Source organism: Camelina sativa, chromosome 17, assembly GCF_000633955.1.
Source record: "Camelina sativa cultivar DH55 chromosome 17, Cs, whole genome shotgun sequence".
Lineage (NCBI taxonomy): Eukaryota > Viridiplantae > Streptophyta > Magnoliopsida > Brassicales > Brassicaceae > Camelina > Camelina sativa.
The window spans coordinates 5,485,810-5,504,442 of record NC_025701.1 but is presented as its reverse complement, the minus strand read 5'-3'; the positions used below and the strand labels follow the sequence as shown (position 1 = coordinate 5,504,442).

The 18,633-nt window shown below is 34.3% G+C and overlaps 3 protein-coding genes and 1 long non-coding RNA gene across 19 annotated transcripts in view; 2 read left to right on the top strand and 2 right to left on the bottom strand.

Annotated features, from left to right (window-relative positions):
* Positions 1-4,477, bottom strand: part of LOC104755488 (transaldolase-like) — a 7,085-nt gene extending 2,608 nt beyond the window's left edge. The window contains exons 1-12 of one of the 2 annotated variants that reach the window (XM_010477883.2): positions 4,371-4,477; positions 4,143-4,278; positions 3,613-3,691; positions 3,303-3,378; positions 3,125-3,208; positions 2,926-3,030; positions 2,754-2,834; positions 2,613-2,677; positions 2,466-2,535; positions 2,220-2,395; positions 1,996-2,134; positions 1,513-1,906 (exon numbers count right to left, since the gene is read on the bottom strand). In XM_010477883.2, the coding sequence (XP_010476185.1) occupies positions 1,760-1,906; positions 1,996-2,134; positions 2,220-2,395; positions 2,466-2,535; positions 2,613-2,677; positions 2,754-2,834; positions 2,926-3,030; positions 3,125-3,208; positions 3,303-3,378; positions 3,613-3,691; positions 4,143-4,278; positions 4,371-4,475 (1,263 nt within the window). In that variant the 5' untranslated portion in view covers positions 4,476-4,477 and the 3' untranslated portion in view covers positions 1,513-1,759. Of the gene's footprint in view, positions 1-1,512; positions 1,907-1,995; positions 2,135-2,219; positions 2,396-2,465; positions 2,536-2,612; positions 2,678-2,753; positions 2,835-2,925; positions 3,031-3,124; positions 3,209-3,302; positions 3,379-3,612; positions 3,692-4,142; positions 4,279-4,370 lie in introns of those variants that run through there. The other variant, XM_010477884.2, reaches the window with a different exon arrangement.
* On the top strand, positions 5,651-7,586 carry LOC104759183 (probable pectinesterase 56). The gene is made up of 3 exons (XM_010482139.1): positions 5,651-5,821; positions 6,504-6,768; positions 6,892-7,586. Exons 1-3 carry the CDS (start codon positions 5,651-5,653, stop codon positions 7,584-7,586), a joined length of 1,131 nt encoding a protein of 376 aa, XP_010480441.1.
* LOC104755485 lies at positions 10,780-15,798 on the top strand. Of its 15 annotated transcripts, none has more exons than XR_002036308.1 (17): positions 10,781-10,914; positions 11,045-11,112; positions 11,408-11,481; positions 11,585-11,655; positions 11,755-11,821; positions 11,952-12,032; positions 12,118-12,196; positions 12,295-12,343; positions 12,421-12,712; positions 12,804-12,872; positions 13,293-13,373; positions 13,512-13,632; positions 13,729-13,835; positions 14,395-14,449; positions 14,615-14,686; positions 14,796-15,340; positions 15,468-15,798. It is a non-coding gene; the product is annotated as an uncharacterized LOC104755485 (long non-coding RNA). The 15 variants fall into 15 exon arrangements; XR_762221.2 differs by having other exon boundaries at positions 10,784-10,914; positions 15,239-15,340; positions 15,468-15,755; XR_762224.2 differs by lacking the exons at positions 14,395-14,449; positions 14,615-14,686 and adding exons at positions 13,016-13,072; positions 13,162-13,215 and having other exon boundaries at positions 10,784-10,914; positions 15,239-15,340; positions 15,468-15,755.
* On the bottom strand, positions 15,748-18,168 carry LOC104755487 (pentatricopeptide repeat-containing protein At1g12300, mitochondrial-like). The gene is made up of 2 exons (XM_010477882.2): positions 16,659-18,168; positions 15,748-16,321 (listed from the first exon to the last, which is right to left on the bottom strand). Exons 1-2 carry the CDS (start codon positions 18,137-18,139, stop codon positions 15,766-15,768), a joined length of 2,037 nt encoding a protein of 678 aa, XP_010476184.1. The 5' UTR covers positions 18,140-18,168; the 3' UTR covers positions 15,748-15,765.

The window sequence follows — 18,633 nt, the reverse complement described above, 5'->3', positions numbered from 1 at the left end:
GTATTTCGAGTTGATGATATTAAGAACTAGCTAGACTCCAAAGGTCTCAGATCTCAGATCTATAAAAACATGGGCTAATGAAATTTGTTTTTTGTTTTTCTGGATTAATCAACAATAATTATTAGGTTCACTGGGAAAACTAGTAATGCAATCAAACTATACATCTAACCACTTGTTAGTTCGGCCAAGCACATGAATCATTTGTTTAAATATATAATACATCATCTCAATCACAATCGTCTTGTCAGAATTAGTGTCCAATAATGATGAAAAGAAATGTACCAACGCCGATTTATACAAAATAATTAACAATTACTATTATACACGTGAAACCTCTTGAGCCACATAGCAATTGCATGTGGAAGCGAAGGATTGGCCAATCAAGTAAAAATGTGAAATTAATTATGGTCTCTTAATTCTTATGGCATCCACTAACCAAGTGAGATCATAAAAGAGTCTACAGTTTGTCATAATTGTGCCATCTATAACGGTAAATACACAAACACGGTTCAAAAGTCATGTGAAACAATTTTTCTTTTCCTGTTTTTTTTTCACAAACAAATCACTTTAAGGTTGTCTTTCTGTTTAATAGAATTTACAGCGATTTACGTTAACTCGACGAACTGGAAAAGACAAGATCTTGTATATGATTGTAGGATGTGGGAAAACTAGATCCACATGCAGAAGAAGACCGATAGGGTTTTTTGGCAGAGACCACGTGCTCTGTCTCCCTATAGAAATAGTAGAATCTTTGATTTGTTGCTAAAACAATAAATCTAGAAAGAAAGAAAAATAGTCCGAGGAAATTTGAGAACCTTATAATTTTCGTATTCCAAAAAGTAATAATAGCGTTATCCTTTCTTTTGATAAATCAAAAGGATAAACTCTATTGCACTAAGATTATTCGAATCAGTAATGAAGTTTACATTGAAATGAAGCCTATATTATTGGAATTATTGATTGATACGAACCCACAACAATTTACAATCACACACGTCGTCAAAACAAAACACAATCAGACAGGGAAAAAATAATGATTGAACTAAATTCTACTAATATTTTGTAAAATTTAGAAGATAAATATATATTACACTGGATAATGAAAATCGTACGTTTCTGCTTGTGTGGAAATTACTAAATCATAAGTATTATCTGATATTAAAGAGAAGTGACCACTGACCAGTGACCAGTGACCAGTGATCAGATAATGCATCTGACTGAGATGGATAAGTTTTATGTTCAGGCTCCTTCGTTTTCTTCATGTTCCGTTTATCCTTTATCATTTGGTTCACATAACTTCCCACTTATTTTTTGGATTTATTAGTTTAGTAAGTAAACAGGACTTGGATGCCATCATGCCAATGTCCATTTTTTTTTTTGATTAAGAAATTTTTTTTTGTACTTTCAGTTCATAGTCAAAATTTTAGTTTGGTTTTGAACTTTTATAGAACCAGTTGGTTTTACGAAATTAATCGGTTCATATAATTCGGTCGGCACTATTATGCTTTGAGAGATCAGAGAACCTACCAAGTCATTTTACAGAAGAAAACAAACCCCAAAGTTTCAGATAAAGATTAGTTTTAGTCTCGTCTTGTAGCCGAAGTCTTAGACAAGAGACCATGATGAACTACAAGGCACACGAAAAAGAAGAAAGGGGAAAGAAGATTAGGAGGGTAGTGTTCAAGTAACATGGGCTTTTAGTTTTCTTACAGTCTTATTATTGATGTAGATCCTTGGTGATGAAGGGAAAAGCTCTGTTTTAGACATTAGGAGGTGGCCAAATCTTCCCAAAGAGCTCTTCAACGCGTTTAGCTTGGTTCGCATAACCTTCGACACCAGCTGATAAAAGCTCCACTGATGCAGGACCCATAGCTGAAGCCATGCTTAGCTGGTCCCATTTGACCAGCTACACCAGAATCAAACAAACAGAGTGAAACACTGGTTAAGTGAAAGCACAAGCAAAAAGTGTGTTGGATGTATAGGTTCAAAACTAACCTCTTTGTTGGTGAAGTTGTAATGCGTTGCTGTTTCAGGAGTAAGTTTCCGAACAAATGAGTATTTTTCATCGTCGGGAATGGCGGGTGAGTCTTTGAGAGATTGCAGTACCTTTAATGGTGCAATCACATAATCGACCCTGAGACCAGTGAGAACAGTGAGAGTTAGAATGGGTTCAAGAGCTGTTGATGGTCAAAACTGCGATTTGGAAGTTTAAGTTTTACCCGAGAAGACTGAACAAGTCTTGTTTGTTCCGGACAGCAGCAGCCATCAGCTTGGACTTGTAACCATACTTGTGAATGTAGTTATATGATCTTCTCACCAAGGCCAAACCAGGATCTTCTCCGGACTTAATAGCAGTTTCAATCTCGGTATCTCCCGAATGATTACGCGCCCAGTCCTAAAGAAATTAAGATATTAACTTTGCCATATCACTGAAATTACTAAGCATACGTTGAGAAAATGGTTACCCTGAGGCGACCAACGAAAATCTGAATGACAGAAGCACCGGCTTGAGCAGCTGCTGCAGCTTGAGCAAAGCTGATTATAAAGAACAAAAAATAAGATGGATAGACAAATATTAAAATTAGAGAGTCAAAAGGAATGTTTTATGGTACCTGTAAACGAAGGTTATATGCGTTTGGATTCCCTCAGATTCCAACAATCTTGCAGCTTCAATACCCTATCAGAGCGATAAGCACAATACTAAGAGAGCGGTAAAAGTGAAAGCTTTGTTATTTGCTGAACAATAATCTTACTTGCCAAGTTGCAGGGATTTTGAATAGGAGCCGGTCGTGTGGTACATCTATTTCATTGTATAGTCTCAGCAGATCATGAACCTACACACATCATCACATCACATGTCAGTGATTTGAAGATACGGGAAACATATACCCAAATTATATTATATATGGTCTAGTAATTAACTACCTTGCGGATAATGCCGTTTGTGTCATAAGCAAGACGTGCATCCACTTCAGTTGAAACTCGACCTGGAACGAGTTTGACAAGATCACCACTTACGTTGACCATAGCCTGCAATTTTCTCATCAGTAATAAGGCAAACAAACTCTTTAAGCAGCAAAGATCTAGAAGAGAGGGAAAACAGATAAGGAATAAGAAGATCAACCTTGTTGGAAATGCAAGAGAGTCGAGATTCAGTGGTTTCAAGCCCTGCACAAGAAGAATCCGCCAAAGCCATGTCCACAGCATTCTAAAATGATGTAAAAATGTCAAAACAATATAAGCCCAAAACAAGAAATGCCATATACTATCATATAAAATATCAAATCTCCTATAATGCTCACGCGGAAAACTGTATCAGGTAGACCACAGATGCCCAGAAGAAGAGAAGAGCTAACTGTAGCTGCAGTCGGTGGGAACCTGAGCAGATCAGTAAAATACAACAAAGGTATTAATCCAGCAAAAACCAAAAAAGTTATACTAAAGGTTAGAAGTTAGAATTGTGAGGGAGCTTTTACATCTTAACATCTTAGGCTAATATATTTCTTGTATCCTAGATGAAGACATAAACTCTGTAGAATCTCAAGCTATATGACTCAGATTTTACCGTATACCAGTGTAACTAAAGTCTCATGAAGTAGAGATATATCATACCTCTCAAAGTCATCAAAAACGACTGTATCAGGAACAATCTCGCTAAAAGCTGAAACAGCATCTAGCTCATTGTTCTCACCTAGAAAAACAAAGGTTCAAGAAACAATATCAATGATGGTCCAAAGCATTCCAGCAAAGTAGAAAGTTCCGAACTTCAAGAAAATTAGACACCAAAGACACAATTTTTGTTGCTTATACTTCACATGCAACAGTTCAAATTCAACCACAAAGCAACAATGTTCAGCTAAGAACTAATAAAGCAACCAGAAGCACTGTATCATCAATTTTAGACCAAAATGGGACTCAAATCCCCTCCAAGTAAGAAAGGTCCCTGCTTTCAAACTAAAGATAGCAACTTTGTAAAGCATAGTATCCTAACAAGTGATTCCAGGCATTGCAGAAACAAACCCACATAAAAATTAAAGCTTGAATCCTAGTTAATCTTTCAAAAATCCATACTTTTTAATTTGTTTTCCAAGAAATCAAATCATATTGATGATGAACAAAACAGGATCGATAAAAACAGATACCAGCTCCGAGAGACGAAGACGATGGAGTGGGGGAAGAACTAGCGGAAGCACGAATCGATCGCCGGGGACTGAAGTGAACAGCTGGAAGAGGAGGAGTAACGGAGAATCCGGCAGCGAGCATCTTCCATCGTCCCTTCTGCGAAGTTCAAAGATCGCACCCATTCCCATTACATACATAAGATTTAAAAAAACGTAAAGCAGAAGATATAGAGAGAAGAGAGTGAGTACTTGGATCGAAGCAGAGAGAGTTGCACAAGACGGAGTTTGCAAAGAGAGTGGCATTTTTTTTTGTTCTTCTTCACAGTTTGATTTGATCGATCTCGATGAACACATCCAGCCGTTGATATCATCCGATTAACATGGGTCCCGCCATCTCTAATTTATCCAAAAAAAAAAATGTCACAAAGATTACTGTTAAATTATTAAGTCTATTGAAAACTTTAATTAAGGACTGTAATAGTTGTTAATGAAACACCACTTTCGATTCGACCGGACTGAACCAGAACAGATAATTTCCGGTTATTTGTCAATTATTAATTCCAACCGGACGGTGATGGCTAAACCGGTTCCGGACCCTGAAATAGCAAAACTCGTTCGATACGACGACTCTGTCCCGTTACTTAAACTTGAATATCACTTTGGTCATATAGCGTCACAACCAAACTACTACTCTATTGAAAATCACTTGCGTTCTTAGTTCTAGGCTACTAGCTAGACTCCTAGTGTGATGATAGGTAAACAAATGCAGATTTACTTTCATATGCACATCAGCACATGCATGTATAGCTCTATTAAATTATCTTGAAGTTTTAAGAATTTTATTATTTTCTACCATCTACATTGAAGAATTAAAACCATAAGACACCTTATGAAAGGATTTTTTTTTTCTTTTTTTTCTTTGTGGATAATTAAACCTAACACAATTTAATTTGCAAGAATCATTGCTTCACCTCTGCGCTTTAAATTAATGTTTTAAAGGAGAGCTTAAATTAATTTTTCTTCTAATATATACTTTTTTCTTGTTTCATAAATTATATAATGATCAAAAAGTATAAGAATTTGATTGGAATTGAAACCAATGATATATCAAGAAAGTGTTTGGCCAGCAAAACCAATAAAATTAAATTTATGTATATCATGTGTATAAGTCATATTGTTTATAGTTTGTTTTACCAAAAAAAAAGTTTATAGTTTGTAAATTATGGTCAATAATATTTTTTTTTTTTCTTTTTTTTTGGAGCAAAGGTCAATAATCTTTTCTAAATATGACAAATTCAATTCTAAACTACAAGATTTATAACATCTGAAAGTCTAATCTTATTTAAACAATTTAAATATATCTATAAATGAATAATTATTAATTTTACATTGTAAATTAATATCTAATAATTAATAATTATAAATTAATATTACCATAATTTAATAAAAAGTCATGATCCAAACATTATAAATTTATAGAGGTTTTACTGTACTTTTACTTGGAGGGAGAGAAAACAACACTCTTCGTAATGGCGGTTGGTTACACAAGTCTTTCAGCTTTTTACCTTCTTCTTGTATCTTTCTCAACTCTCCTAACAATTTCATTCACTGTGAGAGACGAACTCCAAACGGCTTCGGATGGCTTTCCCTTGTGGCTTACTAATGATGATGACAAGAAGATTATAGGTGGCAATACCAAGGTAGTTATTTCAAAAGCCCAATTAGATTTGTGTTATATGATTTGATAATGGAACCCAAAATAAAATATTTTGTTTATAAACCAGAACGATATATACAAACATAAAATTATTTTGGTCTTTTAAAAATATTTGTTCTTACTTAAAAGGTTGGTTTCTTTTCGGTAAACACTAGCTACTTGTGATAGCGAAAATGTTTTTTTTTTTTTTTTTTTTTTTGGAATTGAAGTACTGAAATACCTTTGGAGTTTACTTACCCAATTTATTTGTCAAATAAGTATATATCTTCTCAAATTAGATAAATCACAAAAACTCAAAGATGAAGTCGCATAATTGGTGTACATAATCATTGGGTTGATGTAGAGATCATATGGGTCAGAAAATATCGTCATAATTGGTACCCATAAAGTATTTATCATCGTTACGCTTATATGCATTTAAACAATTATTGTTAATCGATATTTACAAATTTCTGGTAATTATATTACCAGATAATTATTACATAAACTGTTAATTAATTAAACTATGTTTTCTAGTAAAAGAAAAGGTTATAAAAATTGTTACAATGGATAAAATATTTTCCAATTTTAGAATAAAATAATCATGACAAGCTAAGCAAAACTTTTACTATTGCCAAATATTTATTAAGTTTCTTATTATGTTTTTCTTAATAATATATTTGTAGTTCCTCAAGATGAAAGCCGACATAGTAGTTGCCAAAGACGGGACCGGAAACTATACAACGCTAAATGAAGCGATATCTGTTGTACCTGAGAACAACAAGAAAAGATTTATCGTCTATGTGAAAAAAGGCGTTTACAAGGAAACAATTGTAATTGAAAAAAGGAAGACGAATTTAATGCTCATAGGCGACGGTAGAGACATAACAATTCTTACTGGCAATTTAAACGCCAAGGATGGATACTCTGTCGAAGAATCTGCCACGTTTGGTAAAATATTTGTTTCCTGGACTAGTGGAATATTATTGTTTGTTATTCAAAAATAGAGATAATATTATTGTTCTTGTTCTATATATATCATGGTGACATGAAAATTATTGATATAATTTACAGCCACTAACGCCAACGGATTTATGGCGCTAGACATTTGGTTCCAAAACACGGCTGGGCCAGCTAAGGGACAGGCGGTTGCTCTTCGAGTGTCTGCCGATGTTTCGGTCATATACCGTTGTCGAATAGATGGCTACCAAGATACACTTTTTGCTGACATGTATCGCCAGTTCTATCGTAATTGTTATATCACAGGAACAATTGATTTTATCTTTGGAGATGCTGCAGCAGTGTTTCAAAAATGTGAGATTGTGGCGCGAAAGCCTATGCACGGACAGAGCAACGTACTGATGTCTCAGGGACGCATTGACCCGGCCAAAAACTCTGGCTTCTCGCTTCAAAGGTGTGCGATAACAGCAAGTTTGGATCTTGCTCCGGTCAAAGGAACAATAAAATCATTCTTAGGACGTCCGTGGAAAAAATTCTCCAGAGTGGTAATAATGCAGTCTTTCATAGACGATTTTATTGATTTGGCAGGGTGGACTCCTATGGACAATGATGTCGGACGTTTATCGACGTTATTCTTTGGTGAGTATGAGAACAAGGGTCCTGGAGCAAATACTAGAAGAAGGGTTAAATGGCACGGATACAAAATTATTACTGATCCGAAGGAGGCATCGAAATTCACAGTGGCAAGTCTTATTAACGGTCACTTGTGGCTTAATTCGACAGGAGTACCTTACAAAGAAGGACTCTAATTAAAGACTTGTGTTTATGTTATGTTAGTAAATAAATGTAAACCATTTGCGTTATAAAAATTGGTAAAAATATAGATTTTGTATTTTATGTTATTCACCAACCAAAATATGAAAGTTTTTACTTAAAAAAATCTGTAGTGTACTTTTAAAAGCTACTTAACATAGCAAGGAAAATATTCAATGTCTTTTTCTTTAACAACAACATCATATTGATTGTGGAGAGATTTAGTCGTCATACATATTATCTAGAAAAATGGACAAATATCCATTACAATTATTACATAGTATTTAGTCCTTAATCCCGCTTTTGGTATAACATCGACACACTTAATATTACTCTATGTTTCTAGTTAATTCATGTTTTAGAATTTTTACATATATTAAAGAATTTTCTGAAACAACAACAACTTTATCTTTTGGTCAAAGTTTTTTTTTTTTTTTTTTTTGGGCAACCTCTTTTGGTCAAAGTCTATAACATTGAAAACTCATTCTTACTATGGTACATAATCTATTAGCATTTAAATTTGAGAATATCTTTCAGTCTATATAAATCTCGTCTAACTTCTCTAACATCGGAAATAGAAAAAATGGTTACATCCGTCAACAAACAAAAAATATTGGTTCTTATTGTGGTATTATTTCTTGTTGTCTCATCAAATGCAAGATTTAGTCTTATGATTACAGAAGGAGAGATAAACTCCATTTGCACCAAAAGAAAAGAACTTTCTTCACTCTGTTTTGAGGTTCTAAAACCAACTTCTGAAATTGCATCATTAGATCTTTTTGGTCTCACCAAATTTTTGATCAATTATCAGACTCAAAATATATCAGATACGCTAAAGCAGTTGAAATTGTTTGCAGATAACACAACTGATTTTCGTTCTCATAATATGTATCTAAGTTGCATTGAAAATTATGACAGTGCTCTTTACGATAATCAGCTCTCCCTTGAATATTTGGCAGCCAAAGACTATGATGCTTTAAACCAAAGAATTGGTGGTGTGACAACAAGAATGTATGAGTGTAGTGATAATTTGTTAACAATCAAGCCAATACCGCAATCTATTATCATGATGTGTAATGTCATTGGAAATTTGTCAAGCATTATGTTAGTAATTCTTGAATTTTTCATAAGAAAAAATTAAATACAATGTAATATGAAATGATAGTAAAGTAATGATAATATTGTCTTGCCTAGCGTCTGCCTTTTTTAAATTATGAACATACATAACAAACGCAAAAGAGTCATATAATATACAATTAGGACCGTGAGCACGGGTTGAATTTTTTATTATTTATATTATAATTTTAGAATAAAATATTATTTATATGATTGTTTTTTTAAAAAATTTTGGATAAAAGATTATACAATAAAATCATATGCTAAATATGATGGCTTGAAAAAACACATATTTTGTAAGTTTTATATTGTTAATTTTGTAATTTTATGTATGAGAAATAGTTATGTTTATTGTTTGTTTTTATTTTAATTTTTTGAACATGTTTGGTGAAAGTGTTTTAATATGATTCGCGCTTAGGTAAGATTTTATTTTTAACTGCACAATAAGATCATAGAAATCACGATTAAGTGTGATAAATTACCAAAATTTTATTTATTTTTATGTCTAACAATATATATTTTTATAATAATACATGTAATACTAAATATTTTATTTTGGAAATTGTATAAATCATTAGAATATTCTATTCAAGAGGATTTTTTAGGATATTCTTAAATGTATTCATATAACCCACAGATTGACCAATTAATCTATAACATTTTTTGTAACCAACCTATATTTAATTTATAACTTATTTTGTAACCAACTTATAAAAATTATATAGTCTACAAAAAAAAGTTGTGTACTACTTATTAATTAACAAAGACTAATTTAAAAAAAAAAATAGGAAAAAGGTAATAACATAGACCAATAAGAAAAGGAAAACAGAAAAAAAAAATCCTCTCTTCTCTCTCTCTTCTCTCACGAGGCGTCCAGTGAACAAACATAACCACTTTTTCTTCTTGTTTTTTCCAGACCGCCGGCGTTTGCCGGTGGTTCCTGTTCAGTTTTTTCATTATTTTTCTTCTTATTTACTGATAACTAGTATGGGATTACATCAGATTTGTCGATTAAATTTCTTCTTCAGGATGGCAGCGATGTTTGTGATCGTTTTCCCAACTGAGACAAACAGGGACCAATTTTTTTCAAAATCGTTGCCAGATCCGAAATCAGAAGCACCTTTCCCAGAGATGGTTACATCGATTGATTTGATTATAGGTCTATGTGCTCTACGATGGCTAATTGCAGTTTGTTTTCTCTTTCTCATGGTGATGGTTGTGTTGGTGACTGTACCAGCGAATTGGGTTGATCAGATTCAGAGTCAATCAAGACTGAGTTTGTTTCCAACGACATCAACAATTAATCAAACGCAATCAACTTCGATTAGAGTCCTTTACTTTGGTGATCTGAAACGAAATCGTTTCTGGCTTATTTCTCCGATAGTGGAGCCGATTATTGCTTGGCGAGTAAATGTGAATTCTTTTACTGGATTTATTCAAGTCAAGCCCGTGATCTCCGTGAAGAGTTTGTCAACTCTCCATGATGACCAATATTTTCAATATTCTTGTGAAGAAGGAATAAAGCATAAGATTCAAAGACTATATTGGTGTTTTGGTCGGCTAATATGGAATCCCGGAAAGGCAAGTCTACATAGGAACAACAGTAAGGTGATGTGTGAAACTAATCGGCAGCAAAGTGTATGGCATCCCAGAAAACATGATCAAGATCCACTTCAAGCAACATATCAGTGTTTATGTTTAATCAAAGTGATGCAAAAAGCATCTGGGAGTTTCATCTATAAGGTGTTAGCCCTTAACGAGTATATGAAGAGGGGACTTTACAGATTTCATCTGTTGCCTGTAAAACTTTCGTTTGTAAAGCAGGGTTACTTCCACTTCTTCATCGAAATTGTATTCAATTTCCTTTATTTGCTTCAATGGTTGTATTTGGATGGATGTATAATGTATCATGTAACAATTTTATGATATAATAAAATTAATTTGCCGTTAAAAAAAAAAAAAAAAAGGAAAACAGAAAATAATAATAAAAGAATAAATACGAAAGAAAAATCTAACTGGTCAAAAAGAAAAAAAGGAAATATCTGACATCAAATCCTGACCGTCATAAACCTTATCTATAAATACTGTATAGTGCTTCCACTCTTTCTTCTCCCCTTCTTAGGTGGTGTGATAATCTTCTAAACCGCGACGGGTCTATGATCTTGTTTTCAACCGATCATCGCTACTACTTGTGAAATCTTCTCTAGGGTTTGATCTCTTTCAATTGAATCTCTAGTTGTTGTAGTTCTCGCTCTGTTATCCTTCTGCTTCACGAGTCTCTGATTCCCTTTTTTNTTTTTTTTTTTTTTTTTTTTAATTTGTTTCGTTCGTATTGCAGGTCTTTTGGAAGCGGATCTATGAGAATATGATGAACCGCTCGTTCCTAATTGTGAAATATTCTCTAGGGTTTGGCCTCTCTGAATTCCTACGGTTTGGTTTATTAAATCTTATTTTTAGTTTTGCTGTTGTAGATTGTTCTGGTGGATAATGCTATGATCGATCTATATATTTGCTCAGGCACTTCGTTCTCGCTTCTTAATTTTCAACTTTGGGTTTTCTAAATTGCATCGTATTTACGGCTTTGATTGATACTTGTCAAGCGGGTCTTATTCTTTGGATTTTTTTTCCCTTTTTCCCATCTTTAATTCTTAATATTTATGATATAAACTAAAAGATATCTTCTATATGTTTAATGATGCAGCTCGTCTTTGAGAGTAGTGTGGGATTACTCTGTTAAAATCTTAGGATTCTGATATCTTGTGTTACATCTTCTAGGTATGATTTGTTCTCCTGTGTATTTGTTTCCTTCTTTATGTTATTTGCTCTTATACTTTTCATGTGTTTAACTAGTTTGTGTAATGTCTTTTGTTTTCTCAAGTCTCTTACGTGATATGCTTAATTTTGAGCTCCTCTGTTGCACTAGGCTGGACGTACATGTGATTTATTCAGGTATTTAATCAATCATTGGATTTTCACTCGATCATTGGTTGCTTTTTTTTTGATATAAATATGTTTGTGCTACTTACCTGGTATCTCTTGTTATTTCAGGTTTTGGATGTGTGCTTTTTTATTGATCAGTTATGGCTTTGATGGACATGCTTCACTTCTTCTCTATGTAACGTCTTCATTGGTTTTGTTCATCCTCTATTTGCTTCTGATGAATTTTCACTTTGGTTTGATGTTTTTTTTTTAACTTCTAATTACATGTTACTTACTGTCGTTTTTGTTTTGTTTTGGTGGTTTAGATTTGTGGAGGAGGATCCTACAATTGGTCGGTGATGGCTTTGATTGATCAGTGTCACTCTAATTCATGTTATTTATCTAAGGTTTGGTTTCTATATTGCATCGGTTGCTTTATTTATTTATTTATGAATATGTTCATGTGATTTACTTGTTGTTATGTTATTTCAGGTTTGGATGATGTTTTTCTCGATCAGAGTGATGGCTTTGATGGAAATGCTTCTTCAGACGTTCCTTTCTTCTTCGTCTTGTAGGTGTTCTGGAAGCAATTATGATCGTATCATTGCATATTTTTCTCCAATGTTATGAATTCATTTATGTGGTTTACTTGTCATTCTGTTATTTCAGGTTTTTCGATGATGTTTTTATCGATGAGAGTGATGTGTCTCATTCAACTGTTTGTTCTTCCTCTTAACACTTCTTTCACTCTCTGTTTTTTTTGTTCCTTAAGTTCCTTTCTTCTTCGCCTTGCAGGTGTTTTGGAAGCTAAGTATGATATGATCGGATCATTGCATATTATTCTCCAGGCTACGTCTTTAGGCTTTCAACGCATCTCTATTTGCTTCTTAATTTTAACTCTGGTTCGGTGGTTTTTTTATTTACATGTTACTTACTTGTCGGTTTTTGTTTTATTGGTTTAGATCTGTGGAGGAGGATCCTTCGATTGATCGGTGCTGGCTTTGACTGATCGTTGTCACTCGAATTCATTTTATATGATCCATCGGTGATTGTGGAGGAGTATACTAAGAAGATCTATCGGTCATAGGTTTGATTGATCCTTGTCACTTATTTTCTCTGTTTGGATTTTTTTTGTTTGTTTGTATAATTGATATCTTTCCTTCTCTCTTTTGATGCAGATCGTGGAGGCAATGGGATTGCTCTGTTGAATCTTTCTCCTCTTTTGGTTTCTTTTGATTTCTCAAGAGGTTAGTTTCTCTTTTGGCTTGATGTGTTTAATTCGTGTTTCGGGTTACTTAGCATCTATACACCTTTCTGCTATTGGTTGATTTATTTAATTTTGGCTATTTTTGGTTCTGTCCTCTGTGTGTCTTTTATTGGTTGTTTCCAGATTTTTTGCATCAATCACTCCTCTCTGTTTCTCTGCCTATACATATTCATATGAAAGGTGGTCTTAAGTTTCCTTCCAAACGAGTTTAATCATATACTTTTTCCTTTGTATGTAGTTTTTGTATTGAATGTTAGTATGTCTTTTAGATATGCTAAGTCTGAGCTCTCTGATGTAGAAGGTTGTAGCTGTGGTTTACTCAGGTTGTTTTTTCCTCTTTTCCGTGGGTATCTTTTAACAATCTGTTTCTTTCCATTGACTTTGTTATTGGATGTTTCAGGATACTAGTAATGTATATTGATCTCCCTAGTGATGTTGGCATTATCTTTTTACTTGAGGTTCTAAAAGAGAAAAATGTCAGGTTACTAACTGGTTCTTCCCCTTTATTTTATCTGTTGGTCTTATCTCTCCTGCTACATTTATGTTTAGTGTTTGATCTCATATGCTTGTGACGATTTCTTTTCTTTTTCAATGTGAAATGCTCATCCTTTTTTTATAGGTACTTTGAGCTTGAACGATGATGCCTTTGATCTTGTGGTTCCCTGTTACCTCTCTGGCGGTGTCTTATGTCCTTGTGGTTTATTCAAGTTTTCTTCCTTTTTCCCTTGGGTATCTTTTAGGTAACAATCGGTTTGTTTCCATAGACTTTGTTTTTATTCAGGTTCAGGTTCTTGTGGGCCGTCCTCAACATCATTTGGACTTATTGGATGTTTCAGGTTCTTTGTAGTTGATGATCTTCTTAGTGATAGCCTGATAGGGCTTTTATGCCTAAGACCCTATCATTTGTTATTGATAGTCGAGGTTCTAAAAGAGAGAAGATAAGGTAACTAACTGGTCACTTTCCCTATATGGTTTTTCATGTTACATCTATTTATAATGTTTGATCATACTCTCATATGCTTGTGATTGTGCTTTTTCTTATGTGAAGTGCTTCCTTCTTTGTTATTTCTATGTTACCTTGGTGGTTTTTCTTTTGTGAAGTGCTCCCTTCTTTGTTATTTCTATTTTATTTCTTATGTTTTTGATCCTACTCTCATATGCTTGTGATTGGTGGTTTTTTCTCTTTTCCTTGGAGATATGATCAGTTTTGCTTCCCCTTTTCTCTTTTTGTCTTTCTGATTTCATGATCTGCATTTTTCTATGGTTTAAATGCTAATCACTTCTGTTTGGGATTGTGTTTTCTATTTCTACGTGAATTCATTTTCTGCGTATAGGAATTTGGTTGATGCAAGTAACGTTCTGTTTGAATTCTTTATTCTATGGTTAATTCAGGTGTCCTGAGCTTCTTTTTCCTGGTGTTTGTTTCTTGGTTTTTTTTTTTGCTGTGTGGTTGTTAGTTGTTAGGCCTCTTTCTAGTTGTGAATTACTTCTGATTGTTATAGTTTACTGGGTATGCAAGAGAAGTAAGCTTTGGGTTGCATAAAGGGATCATAATTGGTATGTTTCCTTTTTGTTATTATTTCTCCTCTGTATGTCTTATTGTATTTTCCAGGATTTCTTCATTAATCTTACTCATAGTCAGATGAAAGATAATCATAACTTCCTTTTAAATGGGTTTTTGTACTTATTTTCTGTCTTTTTAATGATGGATGTGTCTACCAGAGTAGTTTTTGCATTGAACATCTTCGAGTCTGAGCTTCACTTAAGCAGAAAGCTAGACATGTTTTTAATCAGGTATTTGTTCATCTTTTGTTCTTGGATCTTCTGCATTATGTTGATTTATCCTTCCTGTATTTTGAAGTGTGTTTAGTCTCATGAGCTTTTAACTATGAGTCTATGACAGTGGGGAGTTTCACATGATTGGAACTTTTCATTGGAAGTTTCCCGTCAACAGTAATTTTCCTCATCTACCTAGTGCTATTCGCATTTCCGCTTATGCCTGATTTTTTTGTTTAGTCTTTTAACATAGATATTTCAGGTTGCTACTTGGTCTCTTCCTTGTGTATCCATTTTGGTGTGCTACATATATTCCTAGCTACTTTTTTTTTTTTTTTTTTATGTTTAATCCCAATTATATATTGTGGTGGTAGCTTTTCTATTTATGAATTACTTCCCTTCATTATAGGTATGTTGAGGATGTGAAGGAGCCATACTCCCATTTTGATTTTTAGGGCACTGAAAATTGAAATTTTGATTGCAGTATTTTTTTTATGCCTTAAGGCTGGTTATTGGTGTTGTAGACATTTGATAATGAAGTCCACACTTGATTATGTTGTTGGATTACAGGGGAGGCTAAATTTTATGGATAGACTTCTAGCGAATATTTTCAGGTAGTCAGTGAAAATTGAAAACATCACCTTCCTTACATCTGGTGAAGAGGCTGATTAAGTAAGTTGTTGTTGGATTTGTTACCTCCAGATCATAGTTTATTTCTTCCTTGGACTTATTGGCTTGCAGGTCAAAGCTTTTAGTCTAAAACGTTAAAGTAACCTCCATTATGGTTACTTTGATTCAGATTCTACAACAGAAGTGTCAAGATCATTTATGGGACCTTAGGTGTGGGTCGCTTTGACTTGCCTCTACATTGCGCAAATGCCGTTTTCTCAACTTCTCATTGTTCGGAACATAGAGGAGCCTCTTTTTGATTTGTCATGTCGTGACCATGAAGCCTACGCTGGTGTTCTCATGGGAAGCACTGTGACTGGACTGGAGTAGAGACTGAAAATGATTGAAGTTTGTAACAAATATTCAATTGATAAGACCAAATACATCAATTATTAAACGAGAATGGTTAGCTTATATCTCTCGTTGATTCAAGAAAGCATATCCAAAAAACTTTTATCCAATCTACCATCTGATAACATATCCATAACCATCTTTATAGTCGAAGCATCAGAAGCAAACCCACCCCTTTTCATTTCTTCGATGAGTTCAGCTGATGTGGTTATGTCACTACCTCTGAGATGTGCTCGTATAAGAGTGTTGTATGTACAGTCGTTTGGCGCAGGCCCATCCTCTTTCATTTTTCTAAACAATTTATTTGCTTGAGAGAGTGACCCTTTCTTACATAATCCTGAAATCATTATGGTGTATGCCCTAACATCAAGCTGCATTCCTTTGAGAGGGAGCCTACAGAATAAATCCCAAGCATCATCCACTTTACTAGCATTGTACATCCCGTGAATAATGATATTATAGATATTAATATCAAGCTTCATCTCACTCTTCTGTATTTTTTCAAAAATATCCAATGCTTTTTCTGTTTCCCCATTGTCACACAACCCATCCAGCAAAATAGAATAAGTCACAATATCAGGATGAACACCACGAGAATCCATCTCCTGAAAGAGTTCTTTAGCAACATTAAGGCTATGAATGGCAATAAGTTTTTCATTGGTTTTTAGTTTTTAGATTTTGGTTTTTGGATTTTTGTTTTTAAATTTTTGGTTTTTGGTTTTTGCTGTATATTTAAAAATTAATAAATTAAAAAGTCAAAAATAAAAATTTACGCTGGAAAAAAAGGTTTTCCACAAAATCTCAAATTTATGGTTTTTTAGTTTTTCTTTGAAATTTAGAAAAACCACTTAAAAACTAGTTTTCCTAATCTTTAGGGAATCCAATTTTTGAAAATCTTGAATGGTAAAGAAATAGATTTTCAAAAAATCAAAAACCAAAATCAACTTAAAAACTAGTTACCATTCAAGGCCTAAGTTTTCCCGATTGACAAAACCCTTGGATAAGACTGGTATAAGAGACTGTATCTGCAACCACTCCTCTCAAAGACATTTTGCGGAAAAGTTCCAAACCATCATCGACCCGCTTAGCCTTACAATAACCATTTATGAGACTACTGTAAGTCACGATATTAGGATCACACCCTTTGCTAACCATCAGATCCAGCATCTGGTTTGCCTCGTCTAGGCGGTTCTCCTTGCAAAACCCATCTATCAAAGAAGTATATGTAATAGTATCAGGAGATATACCTCGTTGGACCATCTCATTGTGCAGTGCTTCGGCCTCTAGAAATTTTCCCTCTTTCACAAAATTATCAATCAATGCGTTGAATGTGATGACGTCTGGGGTGATTCTCCTTGTGATCATATCCCTAAGCAACTTGGCACTATCATCCCATCTACCAGCATTACAGAAGCCTCTAATGAGAGTGTTGTAGGTAATAATATCTGATTTGATCCCTTTCATTTCCATTTCATTGAATAGGTTGAATGCATCGTCCAGGCTCCCGTCTTTGCAAAGGCCATCAATGAGGATATTGTATTTGGCTGCATCGAGCTTGATCTTTCTTTCTTCCATCTTTTTTAGCAACTCCATGGCCAAGGCAGTTTTGCCGGACTTGCACATTACATTTAAAACCGGTCCATATGTAACTTCACTGGGCTGACAACCATTTTCAACCATCTGATCTATCAAAACCACAGCTTCAGACACTTTACCATTGAGACAAAGTCCATTGACCAAAGTGTTGATTGTAATGACATTGGGTGTATGTCCCATTTCTACCATTCGATCTATCAAAACCACAGCTTCAGACACTTTACCATTGAGACAAAGTCCATTGACCACAGTGTTGATTGTAATGACATTGGGTGTATGTCCCAATTCTACCATTCGATCAACTAACTCAACCGCTTCGGAAACTCTGCCCTCGAGACATAAGCCATTGAGTAAAGTGTTAAAAGTGATGGTGTTAGGCTCATACCCAAGTTTCAGGATCTTCCCCAAAACAGAAAAAGCAAAATCGAGTTTTCGGCGTCGGCAGAAGCAATTGATTATAATACTCAAAGAGTAGATGCTATGTGCAATCCCATTCAATTCCATTTGCTTGCAGAGAGCTAAAACAAGATCGTACTGTTTTGTCCTGGCAACAGCACCAAACAATCTACTGAAATCAACAGGACTAGGACGAGGACGAGAGTGAATCATGTCTTGGAAGAGATTAACAGCATCATCTGACTTAATATCTACAAGCCCACTTCTCAATCTCTCTCTGTAAGACAGATTCCTATCGCTGAAACCAGAAAAGTCTCGTTCGCAGCAAGAAAACAGCTCATTCGGGCAATGGAGGAGTAAAGCATTTCTCAGAGTACCTGTCTCCGGGAGGCGAGGCTGAACAAATTTCGAAGCTTTTGTAGAACTCCATCTCTGTATCATCATCATCAACTTCATCATCTTCAAACTCACTGTGTGTTCAATTTGAAAACCCTACAGAGAGCCATGGGACACGGGCTTAGAGACAAAAACCCAAAACTTGTCGATTAAACCGGTTCAATCAAACCCATACCGGGATTGGTTTAGCTAAAGTTTGCGGTCACGCAAATGAAATTGGTCTACTACTACTAATAATGTTTTGATTTTCTTGTATCTTTGTAAAATAATGTTTTCATTTTCTTGTATCTTTTGTAAAATAACGTTTTGCATGATAATATTTGAGTTTTGTATAATTAATGGACTAGAGTTTTAAATTCACCACTAATAGTATAGCTATTTTTTGTTCGGTGATAGTGTAGTTTGACTAATTATACACGTAGAGAAAGGCTGTTCTTTTGAATTTGATTTTCTTGTATGTATGTGTTGCAAATGTTACCGGAGTCCACTCAGATTTATGGCATACTGTAAAATTCAATTTGGTTTCCCATGTTGTTACTGTGGTAGTACAAATTATT